The sequence below is a fragment of the Astatotilapia calliptera genome, chromosome 18 (genome assembly GCF_900246225.1).
Source record: "Astatotilapia calliptera chromosome 18, fAstCal1.2, whole genome shotgun sequence".
Taxonomy (NCBI): Eukaryota; Metazoa; Chordata; class Actinopteri; order Cichliformes; family Cichlidae; genus Astatotilapia; species Astatotilapia calliptera.
In genome coordinates this window covers 20,057,171-20,074,426 of record NC_039319.1, presented here as the reverse complement: position 1 = coordinate 20,074,426, position 17,256 = coordinate 20,057,171, and the positions used below count along the sequence as shown (strand labels likewise).

Genomic DNA, 17,256 nt, shown 5'->3' with positions numbered 1-17,256 from the left:
AGAGTTTAAGAAAATATACTCTGAAGAAAGAAATGTGCCAATACAAAAACCACACAAAAGTATAACTACAATAGAGTATTGCGCTAACATCTGTGCCGCTAACTTCATAGACCTGGGAACATGCTTCCATCTGCTGGCAAAGATTAGTTACTGGCAATATTTTCTCCTGCTATAAGCATAACCCAGTGCCCAGATTGTGCAGAAGGGTGGCATTAATAATATGAAAAGCAATGGATGTGGATTTTTACAATTGCATTCATAAATGCAATGCCAAGAATCTGATTGGTCCTACATCCCTCCTGTATCAATATGACAAAAGCAAAACATGCCACAGACATGCCAGTGAATATTTTGGTCTAACTCCCAAAAACTTGCATACGTCATTGAGCTGACGGTACCATGGGAGGAAGCAATTGAGGAAGCGTTTAAGCATAAAAAGCTGCGGTATGCCAACTTCGGAGCTGAGGCAGAGGACAGAGGCTGGAAGATCAAGGTGCGCTCGGTGGAGGTGGGATGCAGGGGCATTGTTGCCAGTACAACAGCAAAACTGCTTAGAGAGATTGGAATCAGAGGACAGGTGCAACAGCAGGCTATAAGAGAATTAGCTAACACTGCTGAGAGGACCAGTCACTAGCTATGGCTAAAAAGGGCTGACATCACTTGGACAGCTAAGGCAGTCAGCTAACTGTGAGAGAAAAGAAAATATTCCGCTCTTCTCCCCTCTGCTCTTCTTCCCTTTTCTGGGAGGCAGTGGGGAGGTAGAGCGTACAGCCCGATCCGGCGGGGGGGTGTGGGAAGCCAGATCGGGCGCCCCCTTCCGGCTCTCCTCTCTCCTATCTCCTATCTTACTGTAGAAACGGTAGAAAACTAAACAGAAGAAGGAAGAAGAGAAATAACAATTTGACAGCCCTGCGACAGACTGGCGACCTGTCCAGGGTGTACCCCGCCTTTCGCCCTATGACAGCTGGGATAGGCTCCAGCGCCCCCCGCGACCCTGAAAAGGATAAGCGGAAGCGAATGGATGGATGAACAAATAAAGACTTTTTTTTTATAATCAACGTGCTGTTTAAAAAAAGATTACATTAATCATGACAGACGTAGAAGAGATTAAGTCATGAATGTTGTTTTCCTTGGTTGCCCTTATTAGCAGGTGAGGCCTCACTCCCGAGGCGTAACATGCCGACGTTTTGTCACGTCCCGCGGCGTTCCTGAGGAACGCGGAAGGTTTCCTTTCGCGGTACGCGCCGGGTTATGGCGGAAATCCAGTGGAATGACGCTCCCGGAGTAATAGACGTTCCAGCCCTGTATTCCAGCCCTAACCATAACCTTATTCCTGACCTTAACCAGGACTTTAATGATGTTAAATAGCGTGTTTCCAAGCGATTTGAAGAAAAAGAGCGAACATGTGTCGATTGAGTCCAGGCGGTTCTCATATTTCCTCATTTTTCTGAGGTCGTCATTTAGGAACGTGTTGGGTAGCTGAAAACGTAATATGTTGACGATTTGTCACCTAGCATAAAATGTTACGCTTTGGGAGTGAGAACGTGTTGAGGCGAGGAATTAAAAAATGAAGAAATTACACCAGATCTATAACATGTTAGTTACTTTAATGTAATTACAGCACATATCATCTGGAAAATTCTAACTGCACTGCTAATATTACATTTTAAATTATGCGTTATAATTTTATTGCAGCCGCTCAACTTCCACAACTTAATATAACACAGAAAAAAATACAGTAGGCTAATGCAAACATGTTTGGCAGTGTGTCTCCTTCCTTGACCAGAGCAGACTGGATTTGTATGGTGAGTTATTCTTCTGTCAAATGATTGTCAGAATTTTTTTCTTTTTAAAAAAAATAAAATTATTCCATTATTAAACTTTATTTAAAAAAAAAATCTTGTACCTCTACCTAAAAAAACTTTTTATCTCTATATATGGTAAAGATTCATAACTGTGTAATACATCCTTAAATTAAGATTATAAGAACTTAGAAACATGCATATACTACTAGTTGAGAAAAAGTGTCTGTCACTTTATTCATTCTGAAACAGTCAGTTAACTTTACTGGTTTAATTAGATTTTATTGTGAGTGTTGGAGTCTGTCATCACCGTGTTGCTTCATTCTAATTCATGCTTTCATTGTCCAAAGCCTCACACGGGCTTTACCGTCACGGCACAGCCAGTACATCTCTGCTGCACGAGTCTCTGAAGCTATGAGAGAGATGACACTGATTACTGACAAAAGTATGAATAATGCATGTTGTGCTTTTTTTTCACTGTAACATTTAGTGTACATTTTAAGAATGTTTGTACTTACAAGTGATGAAATTTCTGATATCGCTCGTTCTTTGGTTTCAAAATTAGATAGTAAGGACACTTTTAGGTGAGCAATCGCTATTTGGGCAGAAAGAAAGAAATACACATTTAGAATGTAATTAAACCTGCAAACTAAAGTAGTTGAAACATTTGGTGTTTTGCCACTTTTTTCAGAAGTGACACATACAATGAAGGAATCTTTGTCTAAATGTGAATTTTTGATATAGCTCTCAAATGGTGACAAACCTATAGCTGAATTACTAGAGGTGGGAGAAAATGTTGAAGAAAGACTGGATCCTGTGGTTGTGGTCACATTAAGTGGTGCAAGTGTTGTACTGTTTGCTGTTGTGAAAGAAATCATAGACAAAGAAGCTGTTATGATATTTATTGAAGCTGTAGCTTTTTGGTAGTGCAGTGGAAACATCTGTAATCAAAATGTAAATGTTTAAAACTGTGTATATATTTCTAGTCTCTGTGTTTTTCTTCACTTACATTGTTTACAGGTTGGATTATAGTCAGGACAGCAGTCACCCGCTGTCACACAGTACTCGTCACAGTAACACCCTCTTCCGCAGGCGTCGTTGCGCCCTGGGCAACATAGAGCTGGTGGACCCGAACAACCTGTAGCAACTGCAACACATAAAGACCGATATAAAATATGCACTGTCTGGCAGTATGCGCGAGGTGGACTCATGTGAGCTCATGCACGGTATTATTTAGAAAGCATTTCTAACTAGCTAGAAAATGTTACTGTTAACATATTTTTAACAATCAGATCTATGAGGCAAAAGAAGTTTGTATGAGCTTTGTAAGTTAATATTCATTCTTTCACCTTTATTCTTTGGTACAGCATGAAGTGTTGAAGGCAAGCTTTCTTTTAATTTCTTTAAGGATCCCTCAGGAAAATGAGTGAAAGCCACTGTCTAATGAAACATTTCTAAAGATTGGGAACCTTTGCTCCAGATTACTTTAAAAACTGACAACAAACAAGCTTTGGCTCATTATGACAGAAAATGTGAAGCTTTTAAAGATTTTCAAAGATAGTAATCCAGTGGGGAGGGCCAAATTGGTGGAGAGAAGAGCCAGAACAGGAGACATGTGGACAAGCAGGGAAAACATATGAGGGGCAGCTAACTTGAATAAATATGACTTTTTCAGGAAAACAGTAGAAGATGTTAGGAGTTGGGTTCTGGTTATGTGGTGTTTTTGTCTGTATGTGTTTTTGGTGCCTCCCTTTTTGTATAGGTAGGCGGGGCAGTGAGTCACTGAACCTGGCACACCTGTTACTCATCAGCTGCATTCTTCAGAAGTGTTCTTTAGGAGCTACCTCATTCATTCATTTCATTTCATTTATTTGTTCATTTTCAGGCACAACAAATACCTATATTGAACATAAAATGCACAAAACAAAAAACAAAAATTGCCTGAAAAAGGAGTGGGACGAAGAAAACTTATTAAATCCCACCCCTATACTCACTCATCAACAAAAAAAAAACAATAAACTTCCCGCAGCTACGCCCATCATTGCATACAGACCCATCAACAGCCCCGGGCAGATAGAAGCATCTAAACAGCAGCTCGCAAACAACAATTAGAGCCTTCATAACTGAATACAGAATATATAAATTATAAATTGCATTACCACAGGTAACAGGCAGTAATAACTACAAGTAACAAACACATATACGTATACCTGACAGAAGACTAGTGTCGGAGTATTGACGTTTTGGGAGAGTCTGTAATTCTACCCCTGCCTGCTGGAGCCGTTGGATTATTTCTGGTGACTGTAAGGAGTTTTGTTTCCTCCCCAGGGTTTTCCCTCGTCTGGTTTGTTTCCATCTGGTGGTTTTGGCAATAAACAGTACCAAGTAGGCTCTTCAACTCTCTGTAAAGTCTACTTTAAGCTTTTGTCGGTTATTAGGCAAGACCCTCCTAATTCTCACGTCCCTCTCCTTTTTTAGATCGAGTGCACTACCTGTTGTGTTTCCGTCACCTGCACGTCCTGGCTCCGCGTCCCCATTCATACGCTATTGTACATACTTTGTCCTTGTAAAACCTCCCCATCACTGTAAATAAACTGTCTTCACCGCAACTCTGCCTCCGTGCGTTCTGCTCCCTGGGTCCAATTTACAACAATATTAATTTAATGATTTATATTTGGACTATGACTGGAAATGTAGTAATACGGGGGTGACAGGAACACAATTTAAAAAGCAAATGTATATGAAGAAGAAGGTTTGGCACAACAACAAGAAACAATCTGTACCTGTAGGTGCTGAAGTGTTTAGACTTGTTGATGTAGTTGCAGCAGTGCCGTTTGTGATTGTGAGGGAAGCAGTTGAAGTGAATGGAGTTATAGTAGTAGAGTTTCTGTCCGGCGGGCTAGATGTTGTATTGTCGCTCGTTGTGTTGACTGCAGTGACTAAAATTGTGCTGTTGTCTGCTCTCGTGAAGACTGGTAAGTGAAGATAGGGAAACAGCAAAAATATTATGAAACATTAACTGTCTTTTGACATGGCTACAACAGCATACTTTACAGAACACTGAAAATACACATTTTTTCTTAAGTGATTATACATGTTGTGGAAAAAATGGCTCATTTAGGAAATGTTGCTGTGGTAATAATGCAAATAAGACACAACATTAAAACCACTGACAGGTGACAAGAATAATTTCTGGCATTTATATTCAGGCCTGATGTACCACACACCCAAACACCAATGCAGAGCACATAAAACCCTTATTGCCAGCTCTATATGTGATAGCAGTGGCTTCCCCCTGCAAGAAAACGTACATGACACACTGGAGAAAATACTAAGGAGTCCCCCCAGAGCCCTGTAATGGTGTCATTTTAAAATTATACCAGTTACAGCTGCAGTCACAACTTAATGTTTATTGTTATGTACAACTCAAAAAATGATATATTTGAGTGTAGCATCAAGTTAATTAAACTTCTGGATATTGATCTGGTCAGCAGAAAGGATCTTTAATCAGTCTCAGCTGGCACATTAATACATGGCACTGCATTCAAGTATGAGCATTACCAGTGCCATACAAAACACTGTAGGACACTCCAATAACTGTGTTGATATCACAGGTAAATGATTTCAATACATGTGATCGGTGTGTTCATATGCATATGAACCTGCCAGACTGGTTTGATAGTGTATGTTAATGATAAGACCCAATACAATGCTTTTACAGTCATCAAAAAATGGCAGTGGATCTTCTACCTCTCATTCTAAGAAATATACCATTTACTGAAGGAACTGTTCAGCACAACCTTTGAAAGTGTTTTACTCTCTCAAATAATCGTGTTGCTGCACTGTGGCAGACTCCTATTTCAAACAGTATAATAAAAAAAATTCTCCAGATTAATCCAGATTAATGTCAGGTTATATTTCATCTGTTACACTTGCTTGCTATAACATTGTTTCAAAATCCGGTTTGCAAACATTTCCATCCAAGACAAACCAAAGCAAAAGACAAATCAAAACAAACAAACACAAAATCATTTTTTTTCACTCAAAAAAGTGAATACTATGATAGAGATAAAGTACACTGTAATATCAAATTAGTTCCCAGAATGTAAAAAGAAATGATTAAAAGTGAAACTTAATTAAGATAAGGGCAACTTATTCTTTCTGAGCAACCATGTTTAAAATCACAGCTCAGTTTCCTGCTAAATTTGCTTTGTTGTTTCATGTAAGCTCCTTAACAGACCACTTTGAAAGTAATATGTCATCTCAGCTCTTGTGCCTCTGCTTATTCACCCGAGAAAGAGATAAATGCTAAAAAATACAACCTGTAAAAATGAAGGCAAAAATAAATAAGACTTTAAATCCTGGGACAAAGTCAATCATTCGACTGACAGAAGCTTCACAACAGGAAGACCGATTGCTTGTTTAACGACCGGCACCCTCTTCTTTGTCTACAATAAATTTATAGATTTCATTTAAATACAGATAAACATCGAACTAAATACATAAGAAAAACATAATACATTTATAAACAGTGTTCACTTTTTTGGTACATAACTTAGTCTGATTTATGCTTTTCTGTAAAGAATAAGATGTGACTCAGCTACTTATGTGCATTTATATTTATGGGTATATGTTTTTTGGCTTTTGAAACCGGGCTGTCGCAATAAAAAAGAAAGAAAGTGCTTTTAAAATGAAAAACAAAAACAAAACAAAAACAAAACAATCACATGTTACTCACCCCTGTAAGGAGGCAGAAAACCTGTCAGGAGTGTGAAACACCAAACTAATGCAAACCAATCCATGACTCTTACTGTTTGGTCAATTGGAGGGTAATGTCATTTCTAAGTGAATCACATTGAGTTATATAACACATTTGACTTCCTTGTTGATTAACTGCCTGTTGTGTAACACAGTTAAGACTATAGGCATGTTAGAAAACTGTTTCTTCTTCTTGCTCCTATTTGTAAATTGGGTGTGATTTATCATGCAGAGGAAAATATTTTAACAGAGGATTTTGCTAGCGTCAAAGGAAAATTACCAGTGATTAAAATAATGAACACAAACAGTAATTCCATAATTTTCTAATAATATTCAAACTTATTTCTCGCACTAGCCTAATCCTGAAAAACAAAAACAACTTCTTGACTGGACCTCAGCGATCAAATTTGAAGCTAGAGGTTATAGGGTTTCAGTTTTATCAACCAGAATTTCATAAGTACTGCGATGAGGCTGTACTTTACTGTGTGGATGTTCTGGAATGTAGACATAGGTGTACTATTACTGCAGCTGGAGGCATTTTCAAAATGTGGAGCAGCCAGTAATGTGGGGCATTCTTGAAAATTATTGGTTGTCTGCTTTTTCTGTTGCCCTGACACACTATAAAAACAATTACTTAATAATTGGAACAAACTTTTTTGACCAAGAAACAGATTGTAAACTCTTTTGTTAAAAGCAAATTCATTTCTCAGAGCATGAAATGGTGATTGACCAAGTAAAAAAAAAGGAAACAACACAAGTAACAATGGTAAACTCGCAAGCATAAAGTTGTCCGAGCGCCTGCTGCCAAGCCAAACAAACCAAACCTCTGGCTCATGCTCAGCGGTACCACTCTCTTCGATGCCGCTGCAGGGAAGTCGGACTCACCTGAGCGGCATCCACGATCACGTCTCGCCGGCTTAAAAATCTGCAATGGGTCCTGGGTTATTGTTGTTGTTGGAGTGTTCAGCTGCAGCCGTGTGTGTAGTAATAAAAAGTGCTGGACGAGTCTGCTGTGGTATGTTTACAGAGGCCAACTGGGAAATTAATATTTTCAACACACAATTTATTTTGTCATAATAATTCGTCATCATCATAGCCAATATAACCAGAACACTTTATATTATGCAGACTGTCTATGACTGTTGTAGGTGGTGAGCACTGTCAGTAAGCTAAAACAGATTTAAACCCATTGGAGAAACTTCTTAGGAGTTCCCCCAGGGCTCTGGAGGTGTAAGAGTCACATCAGCAGGGGTTCAGAACGCGTGATCATCACATGGTTCATGCAGACTTCAGATAGTTCCTGGAAGTGCTTAGTTCGAACATGTGAGTGTGGGGAGACAGAACTCTTTTTCCAGTAATTAGTAACTGAAAATAGTTTTAAAACCAGAATTAAGTGCATGCTGTCAAATCTTTGTATTTGTGTTCATAAGTTACATATTCATGGTTTAGTATAAACACCAAGCCTTACCTGTATTCTTGGAAAACTTCCTTTTTGCATGCTACAGCTTTTTCTTTAACATTTTAAGCTTACCGATTGGGGTCACAACTTCTTTATTACTGTTATATTTTCATGAATAGAATAAATGTTTCAAAGTAAATAGTTTTTTCATTGGATTTTCAGTAATCCCAAGATAACTAATACTTTAAGTAATCTCAATTATAAATTAAGTTTAAGCCTTTCAGATGTATGATTAAGAAGTCTTCAGATTTCCATACATTCCATTCTGATCTATTACCAGAAGGTTTTTTGTCTTTTTTTAACAAGAAATGTTAAACATTAAGTTGGGGTTCATAATACATAGTTCATATAAACTTTGGATAGCTTTCAGAAGTGCTTCGAGTATATTTTTAATGTGCAGAACAATTTTTTCAATAATTAGTAGTCAATAAATGCACCGAGCTACAATAGCTTCCCTAACACAGCGAAACTGAGTATTAGCATGACTAGCAAGTCCTAACAAGCCTTTTTGACACATTTTAAGCTTACATTACCACAGTCAGCAGGCTTCTGTGGTTAAAATGTTTTGTATGCTAATCATTAGTAGTCACAACCTGATATTTATTGTTGTATTTTGATTAAATTGAATAAAAACCTCAGTAATCTTAATAACAATATATTTTAAGACTTTCAGGAACTGACTGATGGGTAAAGTTTCAGCATTCAGTGATACACATTAAACTGAATGCATAACAGATACAATAATACATTTATATAACATAAGCATTTATATAGCTTTTTGTAAGTATAATTTTGTCCCATTATGTAAATAAAAAAGTAAATAAGTGATGCAGTTTTGTGCCTCAGTTAATTATTATTAAGTGGATTTTCCCTGTATTCACCATGTGTATTGGGTTTGTTGATATTAAAACATGGATGATGGCTCATTTAAAATGAAAAACTAAATATGTTACTCACCGCTGTGAAGAGGCAGCAAAGCTGTCAGAAGTGAGAAGTACATTGCAAACCAGTCCATGACTCTGACTGTTGAGTTGACTGTAGCCAAGAGTGGCACAGTGTCAAATTAGAGCAAACTGCGTTACGCAAGAGAGGAGGCATTTTTACTTCCTTGTTGACTCAAGAGACGACAGACACGGGTGGAAAGTGTTGACTTTAAACTATTCACCAGTTTTCAAATTGTGTTTTTAAAGGCCAAGTAAAATCAGAGTTAGGATTTATATTTTACACAAATTATAAATCAGTTTTTTGGTAAATTCTAAATGCTACTCCCACAGAGGATAATTATCTTGTTAAGTGTACATCCTTACTGGGTAAGGCTCGGGATACTGTGGCTCCTCTGATAAAAAGAGCCTTAAATCAAAAGTACTTGAATCCCTGATATAACTCTCAAAAGCACATGCTATAACAGGTAACCCATAACCTGGAGAGGAAATGGGGCCTCACTAATTTAGCCTTTCTTTAGCCTGGAAAAAAAGAATAAAATAGTTTTTTGCTGCATAAAAAAGCTCTCTTAGAACATCCAACTCTTCATTACTGATTGGAGAAAATAAGAACAACCCGAGGTTTCTCTTCAGCCCTGTACCAGGCTGACAAACAGCCAGATCTCTGTTTGCCAAGTGTTCCTTTAATCGTAACCAGTAATCACTTCATGAATTTCCTCAGAAACAAAATCAGTACTGCTGTCCAGCTGTTGGGTGCTCATGTCACATCTGTCCACCCCTTTTTAAATAACACTCTAGTTTTCACACAGTCATACTCATCATATACATTTTTTCCCCTGTCTGTCAGCTTAGACATTTTGATAATACACATATACTGTAATAACTGAAATAACACTAATAGAAATTAATAAATAAACAAAAAACCAAACAAATGAACAAAAGGAGACTATAGAGAACTTAGAGTTCTGATCTTGGAAAGGCAAAATGTGTTTGGCACAAAATTGCATTCAGATCATAATTCTGATTGCAAAAGTTGCCAGACAGGACAGGTTAGAAAATTGTTTAGTTGTCACAGGTAGTGTTGGAATTCCACAAGAAAGACAGTTCCCTAAATGATACATTTTGTACACTTTTACCAGTGTTTTGAACTTTCATTTTTGTTATTTAATGTTTGATTTTTAGTTGTGAAATTTTGTAGTTTTGTGACATTACAGTAGAGATTTCCTTGTTGGTTTCTTTAGTTTATATACATGATATTCCGACAATCTACTCATCAGCTCCAAATGTAATGTTTTGATTTGCAATCTAAGTCCTTTCTGCTGAATGCTTAGTGTCTAACTCTAGCAGTTAAATTTTGGTCACTTTAATCTCACCATAGCCTGGTGCTTTCTCTTATCAGTTTTTCAGAGATACTTACCCAGTTGAACCTGAAGCCATCCTGCCTTCCTCTCGTCAACCTCTGTCATTCTCATGAGAAGTTGAAAACCAGCTCGAAAAATGAAAAAAACAAAACAAAACAACAACAACTGAGCATCCTGGTACTGGTCCACACTGCCACCAGTGCAACCGCCTCAACCTGGGGTACATCAAACAATTTTTCTACTAAAGAGTTTTTTTGGTGCCCACATCTGGATAAGAACACAAAACAAGAACATGTTTCAGCATGCTCAATCTATGCAAGAAGTGGCCCCAAGCTTCCTACAGGACATTTATAAACATTATCAATTTCAAATCATATTACTCAGGTTAAGCATTGGATTTTGTAGCAGGTCTCCCACTAAAAACGAACAGATTATCTTCAACTCCCCACTTCTTCTGACACTGCTAAGATCCCAGCTAATCATGTGTTCAGGCTCTACAGCATTCCATCCAACAAAAGGCCCACAATTCATCTCCCAGGTTTGGAGGGCCTTTTGTGAAGCCCTAAGTGGTAAGGTCAAACTTAAAGGGTCAATCAGGAGGTAGGAGTCCCCTGATGTGTTATCTTCAAACCCATCTTTCTTGACAACTCAACCGGCATGGATGGAATATCCCCAAAGCACACACACTTCCTCTTCTGTAAGCCTTTCTTGTCTCAATGTTTCTCTAGGATACCAGCCAGTTTATAGTCTCAGACACAAGACTGGCAACAGTGACAGTAAAGACAAATCTTGTAAGTTAATAACGAATCAAGTTACAGGACAGACATGATCATTAATATGTAAATATATGCTGAAGATGCTGTGGCATTTGTTGTTGTAGTTTCAGTATTACTGCTTCTTGTGTTGACTTCTATGGAAGTTAGGAAGGTTGTTTTTGGTTAGAAAGGTTGTATTTGTTTATCATATATGTCAAAATACACAATGGATATTGAATAGGACAGTGGTAGTCTGAGGTTGTGTTGCCAATCAGTAGGGGGACCTCTGGATTCTGAAATGTTGCTGATGGCTGCTGATGGAAAGAATGGTGAAGATGGGAACATAACAAAACCATTACTTATGGTAAGAGTATGTGGCATCTGATGGCTACCATAGTGGACTTCCTAGAACAGTAAAATAATACACATCACCTTCTGTCATTTCTCTGTTAAAGGAGTGTGTTGTGTATACTTTCAATGAAAGTAATAAAAAAAATAATAGCACACCAAACAAAAAAAGTAACTATTTTCAAACAGTATATTCAGTTTTTTTTTAATAGAAAAAGGTTAAAAACCTAACAAAAGAATAACGCCCTAAAAATTTAGAAATACTTTATGTCATTTTACCAGATTAACATCAGGTCATGCTTTATTATATTATTAAAGTTAAATTGTTTCTGCAACTTGGATATCAATACAGAATTGGCTTCTAAACTTTTCATCAATTGCATTTAAAAATAGTAAATGTGTTTTCATCACATTGACTATGTGCAACTGTGTGCAGCCTCACAGCTCAGTTTCCTGTTATATCAACTTTCATATCAACAGTTTTGTACTTCTGCATATTTAGACTGATCTAATAATTGAAAACTACACAAGCATAACAAATCAAGTCTATTAGGCAAACAGAAGATTGATAATAATGCACAGCAATTGGAATACATACAAAACATGAAGTGAAGTAATGCTAGATTAACCTATCAGAATCCGAGCACTTCATTAATCCCAGAAGTAATCAAATTGTCACAGTTGCTCCTAGACAGTAAGTAATACAACAAATTATGGAGTTAAAAAAATAGCTCTAATTATAACTATCCCACTATATTGCAAAAAATTAAATATGGTTGACATTGAGGTGTGTGAATGAATATTTGTGTTTCACCTTATTTAACCGTACTGATATCTAGCTGTAACTTTCCTGAACCAAGCAAGAGTGTGAAGATTTAGAAACAAACTAGTTATAAACTGTGTTCAAGGTCATGGCCTACTCTATGTGTCTTCATTATCAGGCCGGTGCCTACATGACTGTGGGGAATGAGCTTCCTACCACTGAACACATAAAGATTGTATCCACAGGATGGTTTTAAAGGAGCTGTTATTATTTCGTCTGATGGTAATTGACCACTTTGCACAGGTTTTAACTTTCTATCTCTAAATCTCAAAAAATCCTTTTTCCACAACAAGGTGCCCCTCTCACCAAATTTCACTTGCTATTTTCTCTGTAGAGGGTGAGCTACTATTGCACTGTGTACTTGTGCTTTAGATGGAGGAATTGTAGGCGAGGGAGAAAGGATTTCCTGTGCAGTTCAGTATTGCTCCTGTGACTGTTTAGCACATCATGGAGATATCCAGCATTGTACTGTCCAACCTGCCTCTCCAACACCACTTTAAGAGAGTCCAGCTCCCCATAATGTGCCTTGAGGATCAATTTATTGAGCCTGTTGGCATCTGTGAGTAAATAATTTATTAATTTGACTTCTTGTAGTCTATACACATTATCCACGTCTTCAGGTTAATGGCGCTCCTTTGCCATTTAGATTTATGAAAAATACCAAAACTTGGCAGTACCAGTACTGAGTCATGCTGCTTTTAAATATTAAATTCAAAGATATTTTACTTGCCAAGAGAGTCTGCAAAGGATCAGGATCAGATGCAAACCAATTCCTGACTGATAAGTCTGGTTAACACACACAGACTCTGGCGCAATGCCAAAGTATAGTTACCTTGACATGCTGTAAACCTGACGACATTGCACAGATACATGACTGATTGCAGACTGTACACATGTAGGGAATGCTATTACAGCTACAAATGAATGACAACACGGTGACACAGATTTAATCATTTAGCAGAAAGACTGTCTGTAGCACAGCCAGGTTGTTTTCTGAGTAGACGTTTGTTTTTGGTTTTTTTGGCATATCCCATATCCACAAAGTCATTTCAAAATTGATAAGAATTAAAATAAAAATAGTAATTCAAATCCTCTCTGACGATCATGATTAATTTATTAGATAACTATTAATTTTAGCATACAGTCAGGCTGTCCAGCTCTTTGGATCTTTTTTTTAAACAGCAGCTAACGTTTATCTTTGGCATCCTCCTGTAACAAAAACAGTATCTTTACTGTTGCCAGGATCGGGGCTTTTTATTATCTCAAACACAACACACAAGCTAATGGGATTCACATTTAATAGTATGGTACTGTATTTGTAAGTTATGGCATGTGCAGTGAGATATGCACTATCTCACACGTTTCAACTACCTGGTGTTAAATGTGACTGTTAGTATTATAAAACTGAAAAGCCCATGCTATTAACCTTGAAGCATCGACTTTCAAGCCTCTGATATCTTGAATCTTATGTAATTTCAAAAAATTAATTTGTTGTTGAGAATTTTGCAGTTTATTGTCAGAGTATAGCTGGTGCTGTATCCTGCCTGCAGTGACTGCTGCAAATCCCATTTCTCAGGTGGGTTTGACGTGTTGAACCTTGAGGACACAGCGCTCACAGTTCAACTGGAGAAGGATGTTGGACAGGAACTGTGAGAGAGGAGATTATCAGTGATTATAAAGGCACGCCGCATCTGAGGCTGTATGATTTGTATTCAGAAATTGTTTTTCCTTACACTGGATAAAGCCTCTAAGATCACATCTTTGTTATCCCGATCAGAGGAGGAAAGTGAAGCTTTTAGATGAAAAGTCACTGTTTGGAAATCTTAAAGCAAGATACAAATAAAAATACACTTATTTAAGTACTGCAGATATTTGATGTATATAAATGTTAAAATAGATATATGGACATTTCATTGACTGTACCTTTGTCTGAGCTTGTGTCAGTTGTGGAATCCGTGTTTTTGTTGGAAATGCCAGCAGTGTTTCCACTTCCTGGGAAAGATACAACACCCCTGTTATCCAGATTTGCACAGCTGTCTAACAGTCTGTATTCTTAAAAGACTCTATCTAATGATTTAAAGCAGGTGTGTCAAACCTGCCAGAATTGGCCTGGCAAGGATTCCAATCCAACCCACTGGATGCCCTTGGAAAATGTGAGGGAGGACTTAAATTGTGGACTTTTACCTGTATTTTCATGTTTTACAACATTTCCTACTGATAGAATCGAATAGTTCTTTATTGTCATTGTACATGTACAACAAAATTGTGGAATTGTCATAAATACTTCCTTGATGGCTTTTCACATTAAATCAAAGTAATTATGTAAAAGATAAAGAATTAAATGTTAAATTAAATGTTTTTTCCACTACTTATACTAGAAATTTCTAGTATAGGCAGTTTTTTTCTTTTTAATGGATCCACAGCAACAAAAAATAGAAAGAAAAAAGAAATGCTACCACAACTACCCAACTTTTAAAATATCTTTAATTGGAGACAATTTGGGATTCTATAGTAGGAAAGTATGTTTCTTGATATACTGATATACTGCTGTTAATAATTCCACCCATGCTTGTCCTACCAATGGTTATGAAAACTTCTGTCATGATATACTGTAGGGTCATTCAAACAATGACCAACCTGCAACAGTGGAGACTGATGTTATGAGGTCATCTAAAGGAATAGATGCAGTAGTGCTGCTTTTTTGGCTGGTTGGTGTAGAATCAAAGACTGAGGTTGTTTCGATATCTGCTAGCGTAGTGGTGGTGCCCGCTGTTGCAGTGGAGATGACTGAAGATGGTTTCTTAATTGCTAGTGTAGATGTATCACTGCTTGTCTGGTTGGTTGCTGTAGATATTGGCACTGTGGATGCTGAGGCTGTGCTGACATTAAGTGTGGATGCTGCATTGAGCACTGGTGTGGTGATGTTTGTATCTGTATATATTATATTGTTGTTTCCAGTGGCTTGTTTTCTTGTTGGTACTTGGGTCAGAACTGTAGCAGAGAAGAAAGAGTTGCATTATAAATATTCAACCCTGAATCCACAAATTCTTACTTGTGAATGCAGACCTTGCTATTTTGCATGTTCACTCGCACTTACATTCTGTACAGGTTGACCTGTAGTCACGGCAGCAGTCACCAAATGTCAGACATATCTGATCACAGTAACATCCCCTGAAACAACTGGAGTTTTGTCCAGGGCAGCATAGCACTGGTGGACCTGCACAGTCTGGAAACAGCACACACACCACAGTTTCTGGCATAAAACTGCATGATCAGCATGGCACATATTTGTAATTTTGCAACATGCTATTTTGAAATATACTAGTAATGTGTAAAAATATAAAGTAATGATCTCACAAACAGTAATCAAAAAGATGAATAATATTAAATACAGAATAAATGCAACTGTAATAAATTTGGTTGTTTGTGTGTTGTCAGATTGAGGAATTTCTGAAATGCTTTGTGGACAGGCAACAAGGTGGTTAGGGTTCAGGAGTGAGCAAGGATCACTAAATGGAATGAGAGCGGTGAAAACACTTCATTAGTTCCACATTAGATTGACAGGTGGTGACTGTGGAGGCTATTTGAGTATAATAAACTGATTGTCACGTTCAAGAAACCAGTTGATGTGAGCTTTGGGACATGGAATGTTATCCTGCTGGAAGCAGCCACCAAGATATGGTCATAAAGACATGGACAGTACTCAGGTAGCCTGTGCAGCAGCCTGATCAGTTCATACAAGGCCAGATGGAATCATGCTTTCATTTTGCCTATGTCTAAATGTCACAGTAGAAATGGGACCAGACATCTAATCTTCTTTTGTCTAATTTTGGTGAGCCCCTGAATCATAGAGCCAGTTTTCTGTTTTTAGTTGAGAGGAACAGCACTTGGTGGGGTCTTCCACTTCTGTAACCAACATATTTTTGTGCATTCAGAGATGATGTTCTTCACACCTTGGCTCTAATGAATGTTTTATTTGAGTTGCTGTTGCCTTAGCATCAGCTCAATGCAGTCTGGCCATTCTCATTTCACCTTGGGCATCAACACGGTATTTTCACCCAGAGAACTGAGCAAAAATCCCTTCAACAGTTTCACTGGATATTTTCATTGGGTATTTTCTTTTATCCTGGAATATTCCCTGTCAATGTAGAGATGTTTGTATAGGAAAATTCCAATAGATCAGCAGATTCTTAAAATACTCAGACAGTCTGTCTGCACCAACAACAATGTCACATTCAAAGTCACTTAAGTCACTTAAATCTCCTTTCTTCCCTATTCTGATACTTGGTTTGAGCATTGTCACTATGTCTCCATGTCTTCTTGCTTTCTTTGAGCTTTCGCCATGTCTACCTGGTATGCCTAACAAAGTGGCTTGTGAGTGTACTTGTAGCTTGAGTAGGTGACAAAAATCAAATTCATTATTGTGGGGTTTAGATATGGGCAGCGTCTGTCGCACTGAACACAATGGCTAATTGTACAAAGATTGTTGTGGGTATTACCTGTTGGTTTAGTACTTGGAGCTGGTATTTGGGCTAGAAAAATGGAAAGACAATGACAACAATATAAAAACATATTTATATTAAAGAAACATGTTAAATTTTAAATACATATTCTTAACATACAGTTATGACTTAATTTTTCTTGCCCAACAGGTACCAAAAGTACGAGGACTTAAATACATAGTAATGATATTACTTTCCTGCCAGTTTGAAGGTTCTTCTGCATCTGTACATTGCCAGACTGTAGCATAATGGCCTTGGCATCAGCATCAGCTCAAGCACCATGATAGATATTTAGAAATTCAGATCTACTCAGTCCATTCCTGAGATATGTATTCGAGCACTAGAACCAGCTAAAGGAGGCTCAGCACAGGGAAGTAAATATCATCATCTGTCACTAATAGCAGCCTCAAGCTCCAAACCATAAAACTAGTAGTGTTAATGCTTACAAACTCAGTCTAATCTTTACTAGTTAGAATAGTTTGCTTGCTGTTTTTGTTAGCTACTTAA

General features: G+C 37.6%; 1 protein-coding gene across 2 annotated transcripts; it reads right to left on the bottom strand.

Annotated features, from left to right (window-relative positions):
* Window positions 1-1,879: 1,879 nt before the first annotated feature.
* LOC113011426 (uncharacterized protein PB18E9.04c-like) lies at window positions 1,880-9,051 on the bottom strand. 2 transcript variants are annotated; one of them, XM_026151002.1, is made up of 6 exons: window positions 8,977-9,051; window positions 4,586-4,774; window positions 2,812-2,949; window positions 2,566-2,661; window positions 2,321-2,397; window positions 1,880-2,214 (listed from the first exon to the last, which is right to left on the bottom strand). In XM_026151002.1, the coding sequence occupies exons 1-6, from the start codon at window positions 9,032-9,034 to the stop codon at window positions 2,155-2,157; spliced, it is 618 nt and encodes a 205-aa protein (XP_026006787.1). In that variant the 5' UTR covers window positions 9,035-9,051; the 3' UTR covers window positions 1,880-2,154. The 2 variants fall into 2 exon arrangements, with proteins under 2 accessions (XP_026006787.1, XP_026006786.1); XM_026151001.1 differs by lacking the exon at window positions 8,977-9,051 and adding an exon at window positions 6,541-6,652.
* Between the last annotated feature and the right edge of the window lie 8,205 nt (window positions 9,052-17,256).

Bases quoted from the DNA above. Each gene is read 5' to 3' on its own strand.
- LOC113011426 (XM_026151001.1), bottom strand. From the start codon at position 6,604: ATGGATTGGTTTGCATTAGTTTGGTGTTTCACACTCCTGACAGGTTTT. The intron at 2,950-4,585 runs GTACAGATTGTT...TATGTGTTGCAG, and splicing joins AAACACTTCAGCACCTACAG to TTGCTACAGGTTGTTCGGGT. The intron at 2,662-2,811 runs GTAAGTGAAGAA...CTTTCACAACAG, and splicing joins TAATCCAACCTGTAAACAAT to CAAACAGTACAACACTTGCA.